The sequence below is a fragment of the Triticum dicoccoides genome, chromosome 1A (genome assembly GCF_002162155.2).
Source record: "Triticum dicoccoides isolate Atlit2015 ecotype Zavitan chromosome 1A, WEW_v2.0, whole genome shotgun sequence".
Classification (NCBI taxonomy): Eukaryota; Viridiplantae; Streptophyta; class Magnoliopsida; order Poales; family Poaceae; genus Triticum; species Triticum dicoccoides.
The window spans coordinates 570,211,947-570,237,454 of record NC_041380.1 but is presented as its reverse complement, the minus strand read 5'-3'; the positions used below and the strand labels follow the sequence as shown (position 1 = coordinate 570,237,454).

At 48.0% G+C, this 25,508-nt stretch overlaps 2 protein-coding genes and 1 pseudogene across 3 annotated transcripts; 2 read left to right on the top strand and 1 right to left on the bottom strand.

The window, feature by feature from the left end:
- Positions 1 to 2,696: 2,696 nt before the first annotated feature.
- LOC119291407 (ribosomal L1 domain-containing protein 1-like) lies at positions 2,697 to 4,468 on the bottom strand. Its single transcript, XM_037570166.1, has one exon. It carries the CDS (start codon positions 4,421 to 4,423, stop codon positions 3,026 to 3,028), a length of 1,398 nt encoding a protein of 465 aa, XP_037426063.1. The 5' UTR covers positions 4,424 to 4,468; the 3' UTR covers positions 2,697 to 3,025.
- A 143-nt stretch (positions 4,469 to 4,611) lies between these two features.
- LOC119291415 (cytochrome c oxidase assembly protein COX19-like) lies at positions 4,612 to 6,349 on the top strand. Of its 2 annotated transcripts, none has more exons than XM_037570183.1 (5): positions 4,612 to 4,750; positions 4,890 to 4,954; positions 5,162 to 5,250; positions 5,334 to 5,428; positions 6,070 to 6,349. In XM_037570183.1, the coding sequence occupies exons 2-5, from the start codon at positions 4,945 to 4,947 to the stop codon at positions 6,191 to 6,193; spliced, it is 318 nt and encodes a 105-aa protein (XP_037426080.1). In that variant the 5' UTR covers positions 4,612 to 4,750; positions 4,890 to 4,944; the 3' UTR covers positions 6,194 to 6,349. The 2 variants fall into 2 exon arrangements, with proteins under 2 accessions (XP_037426080.1, XP_037426074.1); XM_037570177.1 differs by having other exon boundaries at positions 5,331 to 5,428.
- A 15,673-nt stretch (positions 6,350 to 22,022) lies between these two features.
- On the top strand, positions 22,023 to 23,778 carry LOC119355670 (annotated as a pseudogene).
- Positions 23,779 to 25,508: the final 1,730 nt, after the last annotated feature.

Below are 25,508 nucleotides of genomic sequence, written 5' to 3'. Positions count from 1 at the left end.
GGTTGGTCAGCTGCGATGTACTTACAATGGTGTATGTAAACTGGAAGGTGATCTTGCAGACGCGATGGTGCGGACTGACCATGTTTCATCATCACAATGTAGTTCTTGCTTGAAGAACTGAAGTTCTTTCTGATTGACAACTCATGCATTTCCTGTACTAACCAACAAACTGGAAGAAGTTCATATACAAATTTGATCGACAATCATGTACACTGGAGACTGGACACCCTATCGCCACATCAAGAAGTTTAATTCAGTATAAATCGGTAAAAAGCTTGATCGAACCAACCGTTATAGAAATGCTCTCATGTATCACCCGGCAAGTTTACTCTCTACACTATATCTTAGCTATTACTTCAGGTAATCAGTACCCAAGCAGAGTAAAAAATTGGTGGGGTGGTAAATCCAAATTCAAAACTGATGCATTATAGTGGTAGAGATATTGATATACACATAAGACAGAACAGGAGACTGCAATGATCAAGTAGTGCTGTAGTTTTGTAGCACAAAAAGAAGTGAACAATCCGGTGATCCAAGTCTGAAGCCAGAGGCTCAATACAGAACTTAAGAAATTAGAACAGTAAGATATAGTGGATTATTAGGTTCAGTCACACAGGTCTGAGAATACAGGGAGTAGACAGATCAAATGCAAAGAACTTTGAAGCTCCCCTCCAGCTGATTTTCCAACTGCATACCAATAGAGTTTAGGCTCTGTGGCCTGTGCGGCCTGTGCTTGTGACGAGGCAAAGGAAGGAAGATGATGTAAGAAGAACAAACCTCAACACACGAACGGGGCAGAGGAAGCAATCCATCGCCGCAAACAGAACGAAACCACAGGCGACCGAGAGGTTAGGGGTTCAGTGAGATCCAAACGGTAATTCACTGCATATGAAGAAAGTAACATTTTGTCAACACTATTTGGTCTAAACTCTGAAGTGATTCAGTAACAAAGAATATGCTAATGGCGCACTACCAAAATCTCTTATACCACTTGGATATTACAAGGAATAACCAGTGGTTGTAGTACAGACTTCACAGAAAATGGCAATATGGGCATATGCATCCAAACGACCATTGTTAGAAAGAAGCATATATACACATGCAAGCGGGCAAACGACGTACAAACAATTGCATGGATACACACGGACAGAGACGGAAAAAAGGTAACGACCTGATCCCATGGCAGCATTTCTGTCATCTGTGTCGTCTAAAGAAACGAGCGGGACTGCAGCAGCTAGCTCACTGGAAAAAGAATAGTCACATCCAACTTAGATATAAGCACAGACGACACACGTGGACAGAAGAAGATCAAGGGCTAGAAGAATCACCAACCTGTAAACCCAGGCAGCAAGTTGCAGCAAGATCATTACCTGCAAGTAAGAAACTGGAGCACCAGAGCACCCAGATTAGTAGAAAATCCAAGAGAAAGGAACTAAAATAATGAGCTCCAGAGAACAACGGTCAAGAAAAAATCAGTCTAGTTACTGGACGTTACTTTGCGTAAATTATTAGAACTGAAGAAATGGAAATAAATCTTCAGGATGTTCAATATATCATGTATGCCTCAAATAGTATAATAATGTAGAAGTAACTACAACCGAGAGGAGCACAACACAAACCATAGGATAGAAGATGAGCTGCGACCAATCATCCAAAACCATGGACATCATAAGTCAAATTAGTAGAAGCAGGACTCAAAATATGCAAATCCAAGTGTATCTGTGGTAGAAAGTAGGGCATAAAAAATAACACTATGATTCCATGATGTTCCCACCTAGAGCAATGAATCACACATAGTTTGGGGAAAATTATCCCATCTAGGAGACATCAGCCATAAATACTTGCTGATTGATGCTGTTCCAATTCATAATACGAATGCATGCCTCATAAATATCTGTAGGTCATCATCTCAAAAAAGTACCTTTGGGTGGTAATACCCAGGGGATCCTTCATGGACAAGTGGAAGTCAAAACTACAAACAATTCAGAATATCTAGACGCAGTTTAAGGAAGAAGAGAGAGACGGAGTCTACCGTTTATTCACTGTAATCTATATATCCTCTAAAATGATCTGCATTATAAGGCTGCTTTAAAACTGAAGGAAGAAGCAATTAAGATGAAAATGCATTAGAACCATTTTGACCCAATTGATGCATCAAGTAGTGTTCAGACTTCAGAGAACGCGGAAAATGAATATATAAGCATCTAAAAGTTAGGATCTAAACGCTCTTCTATTTCTTTACAGAGGGAGTATATACCAATGAAAAAGGAATCCGTTCTTCTCTGTGGGAGAAAAAAAAGCTCTGCCGTTTCAGCAGCAGAGTCACCCCTTTCCTGCTGCACCGAAATAGACCAAGAGCTTCTGAAGAGAAGGGAATGGCAGAGTTAGGATCTCTGTCTCTCTATGGCGAGGCATTTCATCGAGCAGAGAGATATGGAAGTCCAGCACACAATATATCAAGTCACAAGTGATTGATCGCCGTAATTAGATATGAAAGCATGAATTCTGTGTTGTTCAAATTGGATAAGCACATGAAGTAAATAAAATGTTGGTAAATCATTCTTTGGTTCTATACCTGCTGACTGTCACAGATGTTGGATCATGTAATAGTCCAGATGACTGTCAAAGATGAGTACCTGCTATCCAGAATCATCAATAAGCTACTATTAAAAGGGTGCATTATTGAAGACAGACCAACACGTGAATGGTAGTATCAGACTCGCACAAAATTGTTGCATACCAGATGGATTACAAAAGATGAAAAGAAAAACAGTTCCACATAACTTTTACCACAAAGGTTTCAGCTACTAAAATCTGAAGAAACTACCTCCAGAAATTCCCCCTCGCCCCCGTATTACACCCAGCAGTATAATCTCAAGTGCAATCTCCTAATACAAAACAGAAGCAGATTCGACAGTAATCATATTAACCAGCTTAACTATGCATGGAACATGCAGCTTGGTCTCAATTCAAGAGATTGGCATTCAACTGACAAGCATCAACTTCAGGAAAAACAACTACAGCCTTAGACCCTTGCCCTGGATCTCTTCATCTTATCACCACTTGATTTCTTCCCCCTGCTCTTCTTCTCTTCCTTGTCAGCTATAAGGGCAGCAGGAGTGCTTTCCCCATCAAAAAGGATTTCACCATCATCAGAATCACCCTTCAGGCTCTTCTTCTTCTTCCCTTTATTCTTCTTGCTGCCAACATCCTCCACCTCCTTGGGTGCTTGCTTGTCCTTACTTTTCTTGTTGCTGGCTTCCTTCGATGCATGCTCACTCTTCTTACCCTTCTTTTCTGCAGGACTGGCATCATCCTCCACCTCCTTGTCCAATGCACGCTTCTTATCCTTGCCCTTTTTTGGGGTCTTCAGGTCTTCACCAGCAGAAAGCTCCTCAACCGACTCCTTCTTCCTCCTCTTCTCAGTCGCCTCTGGGGCTTCTTCCATCACAGCATCTTCAGTCTGATCCTTCTTGTTCCTTTTCCTCTTGTACTTCAAACCTTCAGCTCCACCATTGGCATCTTTCAGCACCTTCATCTTCTTGTCCTTGCGCTTGCTGCCAGTCCCAACTTCTGCAGCATCGATGACCTCTCCGGCACCAACTCCTGCTTCCAAACGCGCAACCGGAGCCTCAATCTTCATGCCCAACTCCGGCACAACCTGGTAAATTGGCAGGGCAACCGAATCCACAGCCTTCAAATGCAGAGCCCTCACGTTTTCCCACTTCTTGGGCACCTTCTCCACGGCGGCCTCCACTGCCGCCATCACATTGTCAACAATCTCCTCCTCCTCCATGTCCAGCCTGCCCACCTTGATCCCCGAGCAGGTCCCGGTCCGCAGGTACAGGAAAGTGGAGCTGAGGACCTTGCGGACCTGCTCCGGCCACCCGGCGCGGGTGAAGTCGACGGCGATGGGGGCCTTCTTGGTGGAGTAGAAGGACTTGCCGAGGAGGCGGGGCAGCATGGGGAGCAGGGCGCGGTCGGCGAGGAAGAGGTCGTAGGAGGCGGCGAAGCGGCGGCGCGACTCGTAGGGGCGGTAGTCGGTGCGCAGGGCGGAGAAGGGGACGACCTCCGAGACGGGCAGCTTGAGGGACCTGGCGGCGTCGAGGATGGCGGCGGCGGCGGGGGAGCCGGAGCCGGCGCGGTCGTCGGAGATGACGCAGACGGAGGCGGCCGAGTGGGCGACGACGGGGTGCGGGAGCGGGAGCAGGTGCGGCTTGGTGGTGGGCTTGGGCGGGACGCGGCGGAGCGAGAGCTGGAGCACGACGAGGTCGTCGCGCTCGTCGGCGAGCAGGTTCGGCGGCGCCTCGGCCGCGCGCTCCCGCATCCACTTGGTGAGGGACGCCACGGCGCTGGCCGCCGTCGCGCGCGGCACCTCGTGCGCCGCCTTGTCCTTCAGCTGCGGCTGCGGCGGCGGCGACATGGCAGCGGCGGTTTAGGGTTTAGAGTGGCGGCGGGAGAAAGACGAGAGGAGGACGGGAGGAGCCGGGCTGCGATGCGAGACCTTATTATATGTGAGACGAGACTGCACCTTACGCGGCCCATCCTGCGGGAATGGCCCAGCCCAATTGCCCAAAGGTCGTTCGGACGTACCATTAGCTAGCCCAGCCCATTTTGTTAGCCCCCTTTCCGATCGAGAAGCCTCTCGCTCTCCTCCTTCGCTGGCCGGCTTCATCCATCCGCCCGCGCCCGCGCCGTCCCTCGCTCCGGCGTGAAGAGTTCTCAAGGGAACCGCGCAGACTCCACCATTGTGAGTGTCTCATCTCCTGGCGTCATGAGCTTTGGTGGGCGAATCTGTGCATGGCATTGGGCTCGCACCTGACCTGTTCGATGAAATGCGCATGATGTCTGCACCTTGCTTGACTTGTGCCGCCTTGTGTCACCTGCAGTGTTGGTGCTTTGCAAGCGCCGGCATCAACATCTGGATCCTCAAGTGCTTGGGAAATGAGTGCGGGTGAGGACGCGTCTTTCCGATTCATCTCCTATGCAATGCTCATGTCATGCATGTAGTAGGTTCATGCTCACTCTTGTTACATTTAGATATCTGGCGTTGGCCGGCAACTCTGTGCTCCGTCAGCGTGTTACCCGTCATCTACCCCATCACTAACTTGACATCATAGATCGTATACCAGCCGCTGCATAACCTTGTGACTTCTCACAGGCGGCGCGTTTGGTGGAAACAGGGGAGCGAGGCCTGTACCTCCTGAAAAAGGTGTATTCCCCCTCGATCACTTGCATGAGTGCGACCTGGTAAGTTGCGATCACTCTTGTTTTTCTCGTAGGGGTGTAATGTTTAGCAAGTGTTATATGAGAGTTGCCTGTTCAAACAGGAGAAGAAGGACTATCTTGCTTGCCTGAAGTCTACTGGAGCTCAGTCTGAAAAATGTCGGATGTTCTCGAAGAAATACTTGGAATGTAGGATGGAGAGGTTACCATGCTTATCCCTCTATACTAATTTCAGAACTACTGTACTGTAGTGATGTAGCTGACTCAACCTGTTTTTATTTCGCACATCCACCAATTTATGTGTAATGATTTAGGGTGCACTTGCCTCGAAAGCAAACTTAATATTGACCTCACCAGGCAAGGACAGGTGTTTGGTACTTCAACAAAAAATTAACTTTGCCAAGCAAGCTAGCATGGGCAAGAAAATCTTGCCACAGTAGAAATACAGTTTATTTATTGCCGCAACATCATGTCCTGAACCGTTTTTAGTAGTTGAGTGAGGAAACAGTTTATTGCTTCATTAGCCTACAGCAAACCAAGCCTGGACTCCTTACATGTTTGGTTATTTGCCTCCTCTGGCGCAACACATGTGTAATGTGCTATATCCAGGTTTGTCTACTTGTTTTAGCCTTCTAGGAGATGTTTAGTGCTTGCAGTAGTCGATATTTCTTATGAATGTTATAAGCTGAAGTTCTGACTTGCATTGTGAAGGGTTCTTGCCAACTTTGACATCTGAAATTCACTGTTCAGGCTCATAAGCAAGATGCTTTTCATTTTTCATTTTTAGTTTGATGCTGCTCTATCTAGTAGGATTTCTAATCACGATATTCTTTTGCAATCCAGGAACCTGATGGCAAAGCAGGATATGTCGGAGCTTGGGTTCAGTAACACAGACGTTGTGGTTACACCTTCCGAGAAGAACAGCAAACTGGAGAGCCCAACAAGTGATTCAAAAGAGAAGAAATAGCTGTTCAATTTGCAAGTTCCTTATCTGACGGTTAACATCATTCGGTACTTCAACACAAGTTTTGGGAAGCACTGCCTCCAGAAATTAAGGAGTACCTCCATCTTAAGGGCAAAATGGTAACCATGAGAGTATGTAATTCCTTGGATTAAGATTAAACAAAAAAGAAAAATAACTTACTTACTAGTGTTGCTGAACCTAATAATCATGAGTTGCGGAGGTGACCAGACCACCGACAGGCTCGAGAGCGTTCCTAAAATCAGCACCTTCCGTTCATGGTTGATTGTTTTTTTTAAGAAATATCTAAATTTCCTATGGCATGTATTTTCATCGGCATAATAAAGTCTGGTAGAAACTGATGGTAACCCCTAAACAATGACACGATAATACGGCAGGCCACCATGCCTCTTCATGGTGGCTGGTACTGGAATTGATGTGCTAACTGCTTATAATTTTGTATCGAGGAAACATGTTATCCGTGGTCTCTCTGCAGTTATTTTTTGACCCCGTCGGTCCGATGCTTTTCCTTGCTCCTGTAAATCTGTTTCAGCCACATTCGATGATATTTCCATTTTGGGGGTGAAAATATCTGTCGTGTTTTTTTATATCTTGGCGAAAATCAAATCTCCTAGCTGTACCAAATAATATTTCCATTTATTGGGTTTGGACTTGTGTACTCTATCAGAACTAGAGTATAAATACCACCAGATTTCATAAGGAGCAGCTCAATGATCCAACCATTAGTCAATACTCTACATCCTTCTCAATGATCCAACCATTAATCAATACTTGTCATTTAGTAGCATAGTTTTCTAATCCGGAAGGTTGTAAGTGACAGATTAAAAATGAGCACGTTGGTTAAGCCCAAGTTTACTGCCAGCAAGGCACAAGCTTCATTTACAGAGGAAGCACACCACACCCAAAACACAAAGTAGCACAAACAAATTCACTTCACTTTATTTACAGAGGAAGCATGTTGATCGTTTTGCTGCACCTGACTGGGCTGATTAGTTCCATGCAGCATGCAGCAAGATCACAATCACTCTGACAGTCGAAATTAACCTACTGTCTGTACAGAAACTAAATGTTGGTTACTGCTCTTGCTACCTCATCTGACAGACGCACCGATCATTGTCAGATCAAGCCACACCAGATAAGCTCCAGATCAGAGCTGTCCCAGAGCTAGGATTTGCACATGCAGATCTAAGTAATGCAGAACGATACTTTTTTAGAGAAAAGGCCTTGGCCCGACTTTATAAATAAAGCCACATGGCAGCGTCACAGACCCGAATAACCCAAACAGTTAGCGAAACACCGCGAATTCAGCGAACGAAAGCCTGGAGCAGGCGAAAGAAGTTTCAGAACGATACATGGCACCCAGCCATACCCGGCGCGCAGGCCGGAAGGGGAAAGGAGACTACCACCAAAGAGACAGAACCACCGCAGCAAAGATCATCCGTTTGGGCCCAGCCCTGAGAAGAAGGATGCCGAAGCCCGAATTTTGGCGATGAGCACGTCCAGGGCATCCCGATCGTCTTCTTTAGTCAATAATCTCCACTGCTGCAATATAATACAAGATTTGAAAAGAACGTCAGCAGGTTTAGATGGAAAGATATGTTCAATAGTAAATTTGTTCCTAATAGTCCAAAGAGCCCAACATAAGGCACCCAATCCAACCCAGAACACCCTCTTGGTGACCCCAACCAGAACCTTGGCTAGGGTCCTAAGCTCAGAGAAGGACGAGGGATTCCAAGAGACCTGAAGCCATGAACTGACACAGCTCCAAACGAACTTAGCCAGGACACAATGGAAAAAAATATGATCCGTGTTTTCCAAAGCACCACAGAGGTGACAAAATTCCTATCCCGGACCATTGCGCTTGTGAATCTGGTCAGCCGCAGGAAGCTGGCCTCTGAAAGCTTGCCAAAGAAATATCTTAATCTTAGGAGGCACTTTGGACTTCCAGATATTAGAGAATCTATTCGAGGGGGTACCTCCGATTAGCCTAGAGTAAAGTGACTTGACCGAAAATCTGCCAGAAGACGAATGAGGCCAAACAACAGAATCCGGAGCCTCCGAGAGCACAAGGAAGAGGGCAGAAAGACTTTGCCAATCCTCCAACTCTTCAGAAGACAGGGAGCGGCGAAAAGTCAGGTCCCAATTATTATCCGCCACCTCCGCGATGGAGATGTCCGGCTTAGGACAGTAAGAAAACAAAACCGGGAACTGAGCAGCCAGAGGAGCATCCCCACACCATCAATCCCGCCAAAAACGAACAGACCTACCATTGCCCATGATAAATTTAACATGCTCCAAAAAAATTGGTCTGACTTTGACAAGGTTCTTCCAGAATTGAGACCCTCGTCTAGCAGAAGCAAACAAGGGGCTAGATTGAGGGAAATACTTGGCCTTGATGATAGAGTACCAAAGAGAATCAGCCCCAGTAGTCATAATTTTCCACCACCACTTAATTAATAAGCATTTGTTCATCACCAACGTATTAATAATGCCTAACCCCCCAAGGTTCTTAGGCCGACACATAAGCTGCCACTTGACTAGTCTATATTTCCGCTTATTATCCGCCGCATTCCAATAAAATGCACCTCTGTGTTTGTCAAAGCCAGCGTGAGTGCCAGCCGATAGGAGATAAAAGCCCATAAGGAACATAGGAAGGGATGAAAGACAAGAGTTGATTAAGGCCACCTTGTCAGCGTTAGTATTGTATCTGCCGCGCCAAGGAAGGACCCTGTTCCCCACTTTAGCGACAGCCGGGGCAAAGTCCTTAGCAAGAAGTTTAAGAGGGGAAATTGGGAGGCCCAAATATTTGAATGGAAAGGAACCTAAAGAGCAGTTAAGAAGCCTGGCCACACGCAAGGCTTCCGCATCATCAACACCAGTAACTAGAACCTCACTCTTGGAGAAGTTAATCTTCAAGCCAGGGACCACTTCAAAGCAAAGAAGGATGAATTTCAAATTGGCAATACACGCATCATCCAGGTCAACCATAATGATCGTATCGTCGGCATACTGAAGGTGAGAAACCCCTTCCGGAATTAGATGAGAGACCACTGGACTTATGTGACCACATTGAGCCGCCCTCGTGAGGATACAGGAAAAGGCATCGGCCACAAAGTTAAAAAGAACAGGGGAAGCAGGATCCCCTTGACGAAGACCCCTGCCATTGGCAAAAAAATTACTAATATGCCCATTCACCGACACGGCAGTGTGGCCCTCAGTGACCAACTGCATGATACAATGCACGTAAGCTCCATCAAAACCTTTCGTGAGCAGGACCTGCTTCAGAAAAGACCAACTGACCGAGTCCTATGCTTTCTCAAAATCTAACTTAAGAATAATCGCTTTAGAGCTCCGAGAGTGCAGGTCATGCACAATTTCGTGCAAGGAAAGAATACCATCTAAAATAAAACGACCCTTAATGAAAGCAGATTGGAAGGGGCTAATAACTCTATGAGCAACAGGAGAAAGGCGGTTAGCAAAGCCCTTAGCCGGGTATTTGGCAAAATTATTAATCAGAGCAATAGGACGAAATTGAGAGATTAAATCAGCCCCCTTGACCTTGGGAATCAGAGTAATGACGGCGTAGTTCAAGCGGGAAATATCGATATAACCAAGGTAAAAGCCCTGTATGACACTACAAACCAGCTGCTTTAACTGAGGCCAGAATTTTCGGAAGAAAGGGAGAGAAAAGCCGTCAGGCCCGGAGGCCACATTCGGGTTAGCAGAGTTAACAATGTCCCAGATTTCCTGATCAGATAGGGGGATCATCAACGAGGCGTTGTCCTCGGCCAAAACTTTTAAACCCATGTTCCAGAGAGAAGGGGAGATCGAGAAGCCCGAAGGAGGTTTCGCCCCAAGCAAAGAAGAGAAGAAGTCCCGCACGTGATCCATAATAACAAATTGGTCTGAAGACCGCGCACCATTGATGATGAGATTGTTGATGCCACAACGCCTCCTCCGACCGTTCGCTATGGCAAAAAAAATAGGCAGTGGGGGAATCGCCTTTAAGCGTCCAATTGAGCGTACCCCGCTGACGCCAATACACCTCAGCCTGATGGTGCAACTGCAGTAAGGCAGCCTCGAGGTTATACCTCACAGACCACCCATCCTCGGATAGTCCAGCAGAGTCGGCAGTCAAGTCTAGGGCCGAGATTTGGGTCTCGAGAAACTCTTTGGAGCGGCGCTCCTCCGCCACGCGATTTCGAGACCAGCCTCTAAGAAACTTACGCATATTGTAGGAGCAAGAGTGCCAATCATCCAGAGGACCGAAAGAGCGCGAATTAGAGGAGAGCGGGTGGGATATCTTCACGGCTAACATATCACAAAAATCATCAACGAGAAGCCAAGAGGCATCAAATTGAAATCTGGCCGGGGGTCTAAGGTTAACAGAGCCATCGTAAACAATTAGAGGGGTATGGTCAGAACCACAATACATTTGGCACCAAGGGAAGCCCTAGGAAAGAGGGAGTCCCACCTAGGACATATGAAAACTCTATCCAGAACAGATCTAATAGGGATAGCCTGGTGATTGGACCAAGTAAAGCGGGCTCCAACCCGGGGAAGTTCACGAATAGCATTGGAGCTAATAAACTCGTTAAAAGCATTCGCCAAAGGCCAAGAGAAAATATCGTTGCTTTTATCAGAAGGGTAGCGAAGGAGATTAAAATCACCTCCGATAACCATCGGGAGGTTACAGGATTCGATCTTCACAAAAAGTTCGTTAAGAAACAAAGAAGCAATAGAGTGGTCAGCAGGCCCATATACCACGATTACCTCCATGAGTGTATTCAGCGCTTTAAGACAGAGTACAGCACTAACCCAAAAGATCCCATGGTCATAGGCAACAACATAAAAAATGTCCTTATTTGAACCTATCAAGATCCCACCCGAGTGGCCCGAGGAAGGTAAGACATGCCAGTCAAATCTATCCATACCCACGATAGCAGAAAGTTCATTAGGGGAAAAGGATTCCTTAAAAGTTTCAGCCAACCCCATGAAGTCAATAAGGTTCGAGCGGATCATATCTCTAATTTGGTCACGACGCCCCCTAGCGCCGAACCCTCTAATATTCCAAAATAAAGCTTTCATTTATATGAAAGATTCTTAATGCGGAGACTAGACCTGCTAGGAGCCGCGCAGGTTTTAACTCTTTTAGAAGTGCCCCTCCTGGAGGAACAGGGCTGGGGCTGGCCACAACCAGCACCCACACCCGCCTCCGGACCTAAAGGATTGATAGAAACAGTAGCGTCGAAGGCAACGGCCTCTTTGGCTTTAGCAATGGCCGCCTGAGCCACCTCGTTAGCCCGAATACTTGTAAGAAGAGAACTAGGAGAACCAACATTAGGATCAACCACCACTCCCACATCCGACATGACTTTAAAAAGATGATTATCCGAGAGAGTAGGTAAAACCAGGCGAACCGGAGAAGAACCAACGGACTGAGAGGGATGAGTACCTGGGGTAGGAAGATCCTTCGCGGCAGCCCGCTTTTCCGCCCGCTCCAGAACAGATCCACCCGAGTTGGCCACCCTCCGGCCTTTGCGAGCCGTAGACGCCGGCGACCGAATCGCCTGCGCCCGCGGCAAGGGGGAGGCCGAAGATGGACCAGAGCGAGACATGGACCCGAGATCCTTGTCGAGACGACGGCAGACACCGGTAGTGGATTGTCTAGAGCCCAGAGAATTCCTGCTCTTAGCTGAGAATTTGCGCACCGAGGATTTCTTCTTCCGCTGAGACTAGGCACCCACCGCATCACGCTCAGGGGAGGCAGGCAGTTCCTCAATCCCGGAGCGAGTGGAGGAGATCGGGCGAGCCGGGAGGTTGGAGCAAGCACCAGACATGGGGGTAGCCGACACAGGCGGGATCTTCAGAGAAGCATCATCAGGAGCATCCACCATGGAATCAGAAGGAGGGATCGCCAAAGCCTCCCGAGGGCCAGCACCAGAGGGAGCTTGAGACTGGAACAGTTCCCTTTCAGACTCAGCCAAGCCATCGCATTCAGATTGGGTGAAACGGAGATTGGAGCCATCACTCTGGTTGTTCCCACCCATCTATCCATCCCCGTCCTTATCATGTTTATCCGAGGGATTAGAAGGAGGAGAAGGGGGAGGAGGGGGTTGATAGGCAGCCGCCCCCTCCACCCGCACCCTGGGCCTGATACCGTTGGGAGAGGGGGAAATGTCGACCGAACCATGAACACGACCCGGATCCAGACACCAAATCTTCATCCTAGTGGGGCCAACCTTATTCAGAGATTCCAGATCCACCTCCACGGGCTTCCCAATAAGAACCCCCACCGCCATGAGAAAGGCAGACGAGCGGAGTCCAGCTGGTAAATCATCAATTAGAACCCAGACCTGAGAAAGAGGGCCAATCGCCGTACCATTGCAAGATGTCGGCTTGACCGAGACGACCAGTTGGTTGAGGGGAAGGGTAAAGCTAGTGCAGGAAGCAATCATCCGCAGACACTCCTTGGAAGGGAACACGACTGAAAACTCATGATCAGAAATCTGGGCCACTTGCCAATCCCATCCAGCCTCATCCAAGATCCGGAGCCCATCGAGTAAGGTCTAGGGAGAGATCTTCTGGTCCTTCACCGAAACAATAGCGGCATTCGAAAGCGAGGGGGCCACCTCCAGAGTAGGCAGATCAGAATCAAAAGCAAAGAAGACACAACCAGGGAGGCCAGTGCCAAACTGGAGGAGCGAGGGAGGTTTCAGTCTATTAGAGCAGTTGACCGTGAGGTGCCCCTCAGATCGGCAAATTAGGCAGAACGGGGGGTTGGTACAACGAGATTGAAAGTGGTTGGGTTGGTGGCACGCGAAGCAGGTGAGCGCCGAAGAGTTGCTGTTGGAGGCAGATGAAAGGCGGGGATGCGAAAGGGGAGGAGGAGGAGGCAGGATCCCGTCCCCCACCACTGGAGGGGAGGAAGATCCAGGGAAGGGGCCGGAGGGGCGCCGCGCCGGTCCCATGAATGACCGAGGCGGCGGACGGGACCCCACGCCCGCACCATCCGGACATGGGGGAGGGGGGAAACGCCCCGGGGCAGGCGCGCCGCGCCCCGCGCCAGGCACAGGCAAGGAGCCCGAAGAGGAAGAACCCCCACCACCAGAGGCCGCCGCCGCATCCCATGGATCCACCATAGGAGGAGGAGAAGGACCAGACCCAGGACGCGGAGGGCCATAACCAGGGGCGCGTCCCCGCTCCGAGCGCTGCGACCACTCCGGACCCGCAGTCCAGGCCGCACGTTCCCGAGCCGCCTGCTCGCGGGTCGCCTGCTCCGCCTCCAGCTTGGAGCGAAGCTCGGCCTCGAACTCCAGATCCACCGCCGACGCAGGTGACGCCTCGCGCGGCCGCTTACTGCCCGACACGGCCTCGCACGACGAGCCCCGAGATTTGTCCATGGAGAGCACCGCAGTAAAGGAGAGGAGAAGGGGGGAGGAGGGCTAGATCTGATGAGATGGCGGATGGGAAAGCGGTGGCGGCGCAGATCTGCAGCGGAAGCCGGAAACCCTAGCAAAGGGCGAAATGAGCCATGAGGGATCCATAAGTAGCCGGTCGAAGCCGTGCCCACCTGGGCCCGGCAGGTTGAATGGGCCAACGAAGAGGGGGGAGGAGGCAGCACAGCGGGTATCCTAACTGGGTCAGTAGAAATTAGAGGGGGGAAATCGACGATGGACGAGAGAGGGGAAAGAGAGGGCCTACCTGGTGGGACAACAGTGAGAGGCCCAACAAGCCCACCAGAGGGCGCATCCAGCGGCCCACTAGCCAACGAAGCGGCCACCAGATCTAGGTCAAGCATCATCGGCGGCACCAACCGCCCCGGGAGCACCGCCGCCGGCGGCGCGGCAGACGGGGAAGCACCACCGGAGGAAGAGGATGATGGGGAGCCACCAAGCACCCCATCAAGGGCGGCGCCCAGAATCCCCGAACCAGAAGAGGCAGCCGAGCACTTACCGAACTTGCACCGACGACGAGAAACCCGGATCCAGCCAGCATCGGGCTCCGCAGTCGCCAGAGGCCGTCCCCTCCCACCAGGAGCAAACTTGCGCGGACGGGGCGCAGGAGGAAGGGCCACCGGCCGCCCCGGATCCGCCGGCGAGCAGCGCGGGGAGGGAGGAGCAGACCACGGCTCATCCTCAACGGAGGCGAGAGCCCAAAAGCGAGATCCCAATGCGGGCAGAGGAGAGGGAGGAGGGGAAGACAGCACCGACACGCGGGCAGGGGAAAGGGGGAGGGTCGCATCAGCAGGGGGAGGGGAAGACGCCCGGGCCGCCACGGGCGACGGGGAGGGGGATGGAGGGGCGGGGGTGGACGGAGAGTGCCTCGGGCCAGAGGGGGAGAAGGGAGAAGGGAGAGCCATTGCCCCAATTTGATCGCAGTTGGTCTTTGCTATCCCCCAGAACGATACTCCCAGTCCCAGATAAATGCTATTCATGCTGTGAAAGTTTGCAGGTAAAAAATTAGCCCAAAACAGACGAGGCTATAATTCATCAAGCAACTTTTCCTACCATCACCATCCCGTCAGTAGGCGTGGCATTCATGTGCTACGATATATTGTGCACGACTGAATCATCTCTGCATGCAAATGCAACCAAAGTAAGAAAAATAAAGGCCGACTATTGACGGACCCTTGGCATTTCACCTGGTCTCCAAATTGCGCCTCACAGCTTGTAGCAATAACAGCTACGGCGATGTGCAGACACACTGGACAAGGTCAGAGTCAAATTCTTTGACTTGCTACACAGCCTTAATTAACCTACTGACTTCAGAAACTAAACACCCTGTCAATGCTCTTGCTATATACTACTACCTCCGTCCAGGTGAATAAGTCATTCGCGTATGTTCCATCACCGCTTCCTCAGTGCCTGAGCAAAAAAGAACAAACTGTAGGTTTACATTGGGCAACACTTGGTGAATCGCTTAAGAGGAGAACATTGGAAGAAGCAGAATAGCTGAAGTAAAATACTACGGCTTAATACGAACCACACGATATATACATGGGAAAACAACCTTCAGAGCTCTTTTACCCATGTCCCATGGTCCAGCACTCGCTTAAGGTGATTACCATTGTAATTTGCAGTGCAAGAGTAAATACATAGCCACACCGAGGCATGTAAACATTCAGAAATGAATCATAGAAGAATTTAGAAATCATCAGAGAGATGGTGGCGTCATGCCACAAGACTTCAGTATACCAAATTTCTAACTTAAGTCAAGAGAAACATACTCAGGGATCTCAGTAGTGACAATCAACAAAACATGTGTGTCATGTACCATTCCAGAAAGACTGATTACTTGCATATGGCACACGCCTTGTAGGACTGAGATAAGGACACATGAGAAGCTCAAACTATCTAAAAAACATGGTTGCCTTGTCTCTAATTGATCTTGTGAAGCTTATATCACATCAAACAGTTCCTGAGCACAAGCTATTTTTGCAGTTTGAATGGCAACACCCCTGAGCAATTTTTTGCGCAATTATAGTCCCGTGAGAAATTAATCAAGCTCACCAGTTCAATCTATGCTCACATACACAAGTGATGCATTAGTGGTAGAATTGTTGATTTTATTTGCAACCATATCATCTATGCTTCCTTATCTTAATCGATTAAGAGGAAAACATGGGAAGAAGCAGAATAGTTGAGGTAAAATACTATGGCTTAAAACAACCTTCAGAGCCCTTCTGGACATGGTCCAATTGGTAATATTGACCGCAAGGCGCAAGCACTCACTTTTATATGTTTAGCCTTGTAATTTGCAGTACAAGGGTAAATACACAAGACACATGTAAAGATTCAGTTCAAAGAGGGCATGTAAACATTCAGAAATGAATCATGGAAGAACTTGAGAGTCATAAGAGAAATGGTAGTGTTATGTTGCGGGGCTTCATAAGTTACAAAGTAGTATACTAATTTTCTAATTTCAGTTAAGAAAAACATACTCAGGGATCTCAGTAGCGACAAGCAACAAACTACGTGTGTCCTCTGTCATTCTAGAAAGGCTGATTACTTGCATTTGGCATATGCCTTGCAGGACTGGGGTAAGGACAGGTGAGCAGCTCAAACTATCTAAATAACATGTTTGCCTTGCCTCTAATTGATCTTGAGAAGCTTATTTCAAATCAAAAAAATCCTGAGCACAAACTATTTTGCAATTTGAATGGCAACACCATTGAGCAATTTTTGGGGGAATAGTAGTCCCTTGAGAAATTAATCAAGGTCACCCCTTCGATCCATGCTCACATACACAGGAGATTCATTAGTGGTAGAATTGTTCAAGTTTTTATTTGCCACAATACCATCCATGCTACCTTATATCTATCTGGAATCAAGATGACAGAATAAATATGTAGGTGTAAAGCTACCTCATTTTATCCAACAAAAGAATAGCAGACAAGCTAAATCCCGCTGACTGGAATGAATCTTTCCAAGGTGGAAAAATCCAAGGATGCACGCAATTTTAAATTTGTATTCCTTCTCACAGGGTCCGTCTCTGTAGTGTAAAGTAGTACTCCTTACTTGCTGTCTAACTGCTGAAAATATATGCCCATGTAGACACATTACAAGGTGATTTGGAAATGGCATTGCCATACAAATGACCACCCTATGAAGAAATCATTTCATTAGCATGTAGGTGCAACTAGCATATTTCTTTCCTTTCTTAATTACACCACTGAAGGAGCTCACCTAGAACAAGTAGCTAAAGCATAATCGTCAGTCTTAGCCGACCCAGGTTCGAATCTCCAACAGCATAAACGTTGTAGTATGTGTGAATAGCTGTAATGAAGCATAAAAAATTGTCTTTTTTACACAAGCCACAAAAGATGTCCTTCATCGAAACTTGGTGCACGCACATATAATGTCCGGATTTACATGCGGGATTTTTTCTCAATTTTTTATAACTTTTTAAAATGTGTATTTACTATTTAGACAATTGGTGCATATACACCTATGAGTCAAAGTGAATTTCCGCTATCATGTACATAGTTCTGTCCTCTGACAGCAAAATGTACACTATCTAGACAACAAACCAATTTATTTTTTCAGTGGAAATAAATAGTTTCTCTACAACAAACGTAAAACTATTTATTTCTCTATAACAAACTGACATGTACAAAAGGTGTGACACCTCTCCCTACGGGTATTGAGACACAGTGCGACATTAAACAACGGCCGTATTGCTCCCATTAAACAATGAGCTTTGCTACAGTTACGGACTCAAACTCACGGACAAGAACCTACAGGCTGACATGGGAACCGTTGATTGGAAAGCAGATGGCCCCACACTTAAAATCAGGAGGTGGTGGGAGATTAGGAGGGGGACACATAATCCCGTAAGCTTCCGCCGTGACTTGTTGTCCGTAAGTCTAGGATTTTCGTTAAACAATGCCGCGCCAATCACGAGACCGAGACGTGTGGTGCAGATTACGGGGGGCATCTACCGCCCGGTTCCAAACGTTTGCTCCCCCTCAAGCACTCGCTTTATATTTTTGCCACTGGAATTTGCAGTGCAAGAGCAAATACATAGCCACACAAAGGAATGTAAACATCCAATTCCAATAAGGCATGTAAACGTTTAGAAATGAATCATGGAAGAACTTTTACAGATCATAAGAGAAACTGTAGCATCACTCACGTTGTGGGACTTTATAAATTACCTAGTAGTATACCAATTTTCTAAATCAAATTAAGAGAAACATACTCAGGGACATCAGTAGAGACAACCAACAAACTACATGTGTCCTCTGCTATTCTAGAAAGACTGGTCACTTGCATTTATCACAAGCCTTGCAGAACTGGTATAAGGACAGGTGAGAAGCGCAAACTACCTTTAAAAACATGGTTGCCTTGCCTCTAATTTATTGAGAAGCTTATTACAAATCCAACAATTTCTAAGCACAAGATATTTTTGCAATTTGAATGGCAACAACCATTGTGCAATTTTGGGGGGAATAGTAGTCCCCTGAGAAATTAATCAAGCTCACCCCTTCAATCATACATAGGAGACGCGTTAGTGGTACAGTTGTTCAGGTTTTTATTAGCAACCATACAATCTATGCCTTCTTATATATATATATCTAAAATCAACGTCGCACAATAAATATGTAGGTTAATAAAGATGACCAAAAAGGACTTCGCTACCTCATTATATCCATCAAAAGAAAAGCAGACAAGGTAAGTCCTGCTAACTGGAATCAATGTTTCCAAGGATGAACATAATTTCAAACTTGTATAGTTGTATTCCTTCTCCATTAGCTTGACAAAAAAAATTGCTTCTGCAAAATAATTGTTGTGATCTTAGTGTTTTGTTCGAGTTCACAATGTCTCAAAAAAGGTGCATGTAGTGTTTAAGATCATTTCTCTTGTCTGATTACCTTAAAGTAGCACTTAGGACAGGCTGAAAAATAAATTACAATCATGTTCCATAGCTTGATCAGCTTTGCAAAAGCACAGAAGTAACAACTACCAAACATGTACACAAGAATTAGTGATCACAATAACTAACTATCAAACATCAAGATGTAAGATAACTGTGGAAGACAAGGGAACAGAAGGTTTGCCACTTGGTACTGTCGGTGACGACAACGATGGTGGATAGTTGCTATATCCATGGTCATCCACTGTGTAAGCACAAACTCTCTCAAATTGTAATGTTCTGATGTCCAACGTGCATAAGCCTGGCCCAAGCGATGAGTTCCCCCAGTGATTCAGGACCAAGTACTTCCCTATTGAACGTCTGAGCCTGGTGAGGGTGAGATTATCTTCTCCTTCTGCCAATGGCTGGAACCCCCACCATTGTTTCTCCAAATAGTATACACGCGGTCAGATGTGTCATGTCCACGGACAAGCATCCCAGGCCTGCCTTCTCCTGCCTCCACCATAATTATATCAAGACCCGATGCGCATTCGAATTCGGATGGGGGGTCAGCAATGGAGAACTCCATCCTCCGGGTGTCGAGCACCAATATTTTCATTCTGTACTCGAACATTGTACTCTGGGCGTGCGACAGCCAGTAAAAGCAGCCATATGCGTATTGGCGCCAGTAGAAGAGAATCTTCTCTGCCGACAAAGCACTGCAGCTGTGGGATGCAATGGCTCGCCATTGTCTGGTGCTGGAAGAGAAGACAAAGGCGATGAGCTTAGCTTCACACTGCACCATACACATGACTCTGAATGATGTCTCTTCCGTATCTGCTGCTGCCTCGTCTTCATCACCGGAAATCAGGAAAGCCTCTCTCAAGAATGGTTCCTCCACCGTAGCAGCTAGGTGGTGAGGGATTGGTGGAAGCAGAAGGTATCGCCGGTGCAGGGGGTCGCACACCGCCATGGCTCCACAAAAATATCCTCGGGGGCCGAGGAGGACGCGGCCGTCGCGGATGTCCTGGATGAACCAGCAGGTAGTGGGGGCTGGGGAAGGGACGAAGGAGAAGGTGAAGTCGGCGGCGAGGGCAACGGAGGGGTGAGGCGGCTCAGCGGGGTGGAAACCGGTGTTTGTACTGAGGAAGCCGAGCAGGGGCGGGGCGTGGAGCTTGCGGTACTGGCGGAGGAAGGAGCGGTCGGCCACGACGCGGCGGAAGGAGACGCAGGCGGCGGAGGCGCGGAGGAGGTCGGTTGGGGTGGGCAGGCGGAGGAAGATTTGAGCCAGGAGCTCGTCGGGGATCGGCAGAGAGGCCGTGGCCTGTGGGCCATGCCGCCGCGGATGAGTAGGGGACTGGCAGCTGCGCTCGAGGATGGCAGATTCCAGGCGGTGGGCCGCCGCGTTGCCGCCCATCCCGGCGCCGGCGGTGAGAGAGAAACCCTAGTCTGCTGGTCTCGGCTGTGGACTGCGCGAGGGAGGGATTTTGGAGGAACAAACAAGACGGGAGGCGCTTATGACCGGAATTTGGACATTTTGAAGGGCCCTTTGGCGAATGTACAAGGTTCCATTCCATCCCGTTCCTACAAGTTTGTGCTTTTTTCCCCTCAAATATGCATGAGTGTGCGTATCATATATACTGGTATTATAAAAAAAAAGAGGTAAGAAACCCCGTCACAAGTAATTTACATGCCATGATTGCAGTGCAAATTACACCTTACTCCACACGTTACAAAACTCTGGGGACTACTCGCTATGTGCCTACTCTACGCCGCTACAAAGAAGACGTCTAACTCTTCTCGCAACACACATGCTTGTTGCCAAATCCTACATGTAGTCGCTCTACGGCGCAGTATCTGTTGTTGTCACGGTGTCACTCCATCAAATACTATGGCGTTCTGATGCTTCTACATCTTCCATGTGCTAAGGAGACAAATGATGTGCACCATCTTCTCCTGGCGGCCCCGATGCCCCTTCCTAGTGCGCCACTCCAACAATGACTCTCTCACTTGTGACGCACCTTGTACCACGCCTAAGGCCGAAATGACCTTGGTCCACACTTTCCGAGCAAAGACGTAATCAGTGAGGAAATGGTCGATTGTCTCTCCGTGTTGGTCACAGAACAAACATGAGACTTGATGCGGGAGGCCTCTGCACGCCAATCTATCTGGAGTCCAACATCGGTTCTTGATTGCAAGCCATGTCAAGAAAAGACATCTAAGTGGAGCTCGCGATTTCCATGTGAACGAAGCGGTGGGCGATACTCCATAGCCGCAAATTTTGTTGCATAGGACGATTTGGCAGAGTAGTGGCCCTCTTTCTCCCAAGACCAAATAATACGGTGTCTCTTCTGATCAATGAGATGAACCGCCGCAACCAAAGGCCAAATGGTCATATACTACCCCATAATTTCCACGTCCATTGATGGCCCAACACCCCGTGCCCAGCTGCCCTCGGTTAGGGCTTCGAAGATAGTACATGAGCTCTTCGTGTGATTGGAAACTCGTTCATACGCTTGCGGTGCTAGCTCATGAATTCGAAAGCCATTGAGCCACCGGTCCTCCCAAAACAGTGTGTCACATCCATCGTCCACCTTAGCTCGAGCTGCCGATTGGAATATTTTCTTTTCTTCTTTCGGAACCGAGAAGATGAACTCAAACCAAGGCCTACTCCAATCCGCCCATTGCAACCATAGCCATTTGGCATGTAGAGCCACATTCATCCAGCGCATATCGAGCACACTGAGGCCACCGACCCACTTTGGCCTACAAACTATTTCCCAGGGCACAACACACTTGCCCCTTCCAGCCTCAGCCTTGCCGCACTAAAGAAACTCGCGGCAGGTCTTAACCAATGTTGCAATTGTCTTCAGCAGGAGGTCTATGGCAAGCATCGAGTGAATCGGGATCGCATAGAGGACTGATTGTACCAACAACTGCCTACTGCTCTGCGGTAGCGTTGCCGCTTTCCAATGAGGCAAGCACACGACAAGGTGACCTACAACGCCCTTAAACGGAGCCGTCATTTGCTTCCTATGGATAATGGTAGACCGGGACACTTGCATGAGAAAGTCATGCCGGAGCAGCCAAGTGTTCCACATACCAAGCTCATCTCCTCCTGAGAGCAGCGGATCAGGATGGCTGCACTCTTTTTCGTGTTGATAAAATGAAAAAAAAAACATTGCTCTTGAAGAATGAAGTTTCCTATGGAATAATGAATTAGTGGCATGATATAACTCTTGAAGAAGAAAAGGGAAATGAAAAATAGAAAAAGAAGTTGCTTTTTTTCAAAGGTGAATGAATTAGTGGCATTGGTATTACACTTCAAGAAAAAAAAGAGTAAACCAAATATTGACAAAATTTGCACACAATTTACAAAGAAATTGCATTTTTAATAATATGCAATAAATAAATAATAGTGAAATTTTCATGAACAGTTTTCGAATGAATCAGTGGCATGGAGAGGCCCTTCGCTCCAGGTGGTGACTATGGCTATGTGCCTGTGGGCGCAGCGCCAGGCAGCGTGGACGCGGGCGGGAAGGCGTCGTTGCCTGCCTCTCGCCAGGGAGGTTGGCGTAGCGGCGGCCGGCAGGGCAGCCAACTTCATCGTCTCGCAGCTGTCCATCCATGCGGCGCTCGTGCTGGTGGCCGCCGGCACGCGAGGCGAGACGCGTGGTGAGCTCCTGGCCGGCGGAGACAGGCCTGGGGGAGCTAGAGCTATAGCCCCAGGCCTAGAAACAACTTTCTTTGTAATTTTTTTATGCAAAGCATAGAAAATCATAAAAGTTTATCACTCAACATAGCACAGTCCCAGGCGTAATCTACGTCTAGCTCCGCCACTGCTTCTGGGGTTCCTCGGGTCGGCGTCGCTCGACGAGCTGCGCGGCGCGCCGGCCACGGAGCTGGCGCTGTTGGAACCGAAGCTCTCTAGCTACCTCTCCTCTCACTCGAACGGAGGTGAAAAAAGAAAAACAGTGGACACAAGATTTTTCGGCCGGCGCACGAACATCCCAATCCTTTTCTTTCTTACAGTGGCTATATAGCTACACACGACTCCGATTTACAACTGAGGAGTACAATGTTTTTATAGGCCAGGGAACACACACCTACTGGAGCGCCAGGGAACACACACCTAGCACGTACTCCATCCTTGCGCTACCTACGCCACCATGCCAACTAATTCCGACTCGGTCTCCCTATACGCACGTACGCAGCTCACCTACATGCACTAACAACCTCAACATACAGCCGGCTTTGTAGCTAGCCAAGACGTAGCACCCGTGGACTTTCCCTAGTGATCCGGTCATCCGATCGTGAGCTTGGAGTTCTCGTCCGCACGACCTCGACGTCAGGTTGCTTCGCTGCGCCTGCTGCATACTACTCCGTCGTCATCCGACTACAAGCCACGAGCACACACACTACACACAAATGCACACACGCCACGCTACTGCGTCCCGCACTCCCGCACATCCCGTGCGAATCCATCGCGCCCGACGAGCCCAACCACACACGCCTACACCGCGGTCCCGCCGTGCCTAACACGCCCAGCGCGTCCGACACTGGAGCCGCGGCTTATTCCGGCCAACAGGCGCGCAGGCTCAACGGCCTGGCGCAGACGTCCTTCGCCTGCGGCGTGTGGGTCGACCGGAGGCAGGCACTGGAGCCGGAGTTCGTGGCCACTGCCGCGTCAGGCTACGTCGCCACCGCGGAAGCCGTGGATTTCGCCCAGGGCGCCGAGCAGGCGAGGCGGCGAGTGAACGCCTTCGTCGAGGGCGCGACCAACAAGCGCATCCGCCGATCCGCGACGTGCTCCCTCCGGGATCGGTCAGCTCGCCACGGTCGTCGTCCTCACCAACGCGCTCTACTTCAAGGGGGCGTGGTTCCAGCCATTCGACAAGTCGGGGACCTTCACCGGGCCGTTCCATGTCCCCGACGGCACCACCGTGCGCGTGCCGTTCATGACGACGGGCCGGTTCGAGTTCAAGCAGCAGATCGCCGTCTACCCGGGCTTCAGGGTCCTCAAGCTGCCCTACCACAACGACGCCGACCACGCCGCCGCCGCATTCTACATGCTTCTCCTTCTCCCAGACGACGGCAGCCTCGCCGGTGGACTTCGTGGCGGATCGGCCGTTTCTATTCGCCATTGCCGAGGAGAAAACCGGCGCGGTGCTGTTCCTTGGCCATGTGCTCAATCCTCTCGCTGGTTAAATTAATGAGTACGAGTAGCTGACTAGATCTGGGAGAGTGTGTAGTATAAACAAGAGGTAAATACAACTGTGGTGCTTCAAGTTGCCACTGATATTCAGTTTAGTGCATGAACTTGAAAAATACGCCGAACTGGTTCTAAAACTTGACACAGACGCGCATATACGGTGTTAATCACACTCTTAGACATAAAATGCGTCGAGGTGGCACCATATATGCTGATGTGGCACAGACATGGCGCGAGGCCCACTTATAACTACGAAATATAATTACTTAAATACTATATGTCTCTATGACTAATGGGCCCGCCTGTCAGTACCTTAGCAAAAATAAAATGGAAAATGCGCTTGACAGGGATCGAAACAGCAGCCTGACACTTGGTTACTGCTCGCGCTAGCCATCCAACCAAACAAGTTTTAATAGTTATATTGGCCCCTCAAGCTTGATATATTGAGACGGAAGCTCCTGTGTCCTGAAATGATATGCAGCCAGTGGCCCATATTGCACACGTTATTTTAAAAATATGTAAAAAACCTAAATAATAATCATAATAATAAAAGTAAGATTCAAATATTCATGTGCTATGAAAAATTACCGGCCCCAAAAAATCTGTGTGCACACAAAGTAAATATATAGAGGTGTAACCACTTGGCATGAGTGGTAAGCTATATCAAAACAAATAAAAATAGAGGTGTACCGCATACAATAAAATAAATTACTAAACAATATTCCTGTAATATTTAGAAATATCAAATTATTGTTTACAAAATACCCCCTCCGCCCCGTAATGTAAGATATTTTTTAAACTAGTGTAGTGTCAAAAAGCGTCTTACATTATGGGACAGGGGGAGTACTATTTTTTAGAAAATAATAATTATTTATAAAAACTAATTTAAATGTATTATATACCTCTCATGGATTATATTTAAATAGTATTTTAAATAATAAGTTAATATTTCTAAAAATTACAGGAACATTTTTAAGTAAGATAGTTTATTACATACCTCTCTATATTTATTGCGTACACACGGATATTTGTGTAGCATGGAGTAATTATTAATTACACATGAATATCAAATCTAGATTTTATTATTAATATTATTATTGACATACTTTTTACATTAAAAAATAACATGCGGTAAATGGGCCACAGGCTGCAACCCATTTATGTATACAGGAGTTTTCGGTTCAAACACATTAAGTATGAGGGGCTGACGTTGGCATGGAATTATGTTTGGTGGAGTGATGAGCGAAATTTTCCCCAAGCGTCAGGTCGCAGGTTCGATGCCTGTCCAGTACATTTTAATGTCGATTTTCTTACTAATTAATGACAAGCGGGCCCACTAGTCATACGGTCATATAGTACTTCAGTAATTCTGTTTTGTACCTACAAATGGGCCCCACGCACTGTCAGTGCCACGTCGACGCACGTCTGCGGGCAGGATTAGCATCGTATTTGCACGTTTGTGACAAGTTTTAAAACTAGTTCGGCGTATTTTTCAAGTTCAGGCACTAAAATAAACATCGATGACAAGTTCATGCATCATCGGTGTATTTACCTTTATAAAGAATTCCGGTGAATGCACCAACCAATCTAGTGTATTTCGTGAAATGTGGTGTGGTATCCTATCTTTGCAGATTGTTTACTACGTATACGATCTGTATAATCAGGACCATCGTGCTTAAGCGATGCAGACCCCGGTGGCAGCCGAGAGAATTTTCGGCCAAAACCAAGTCA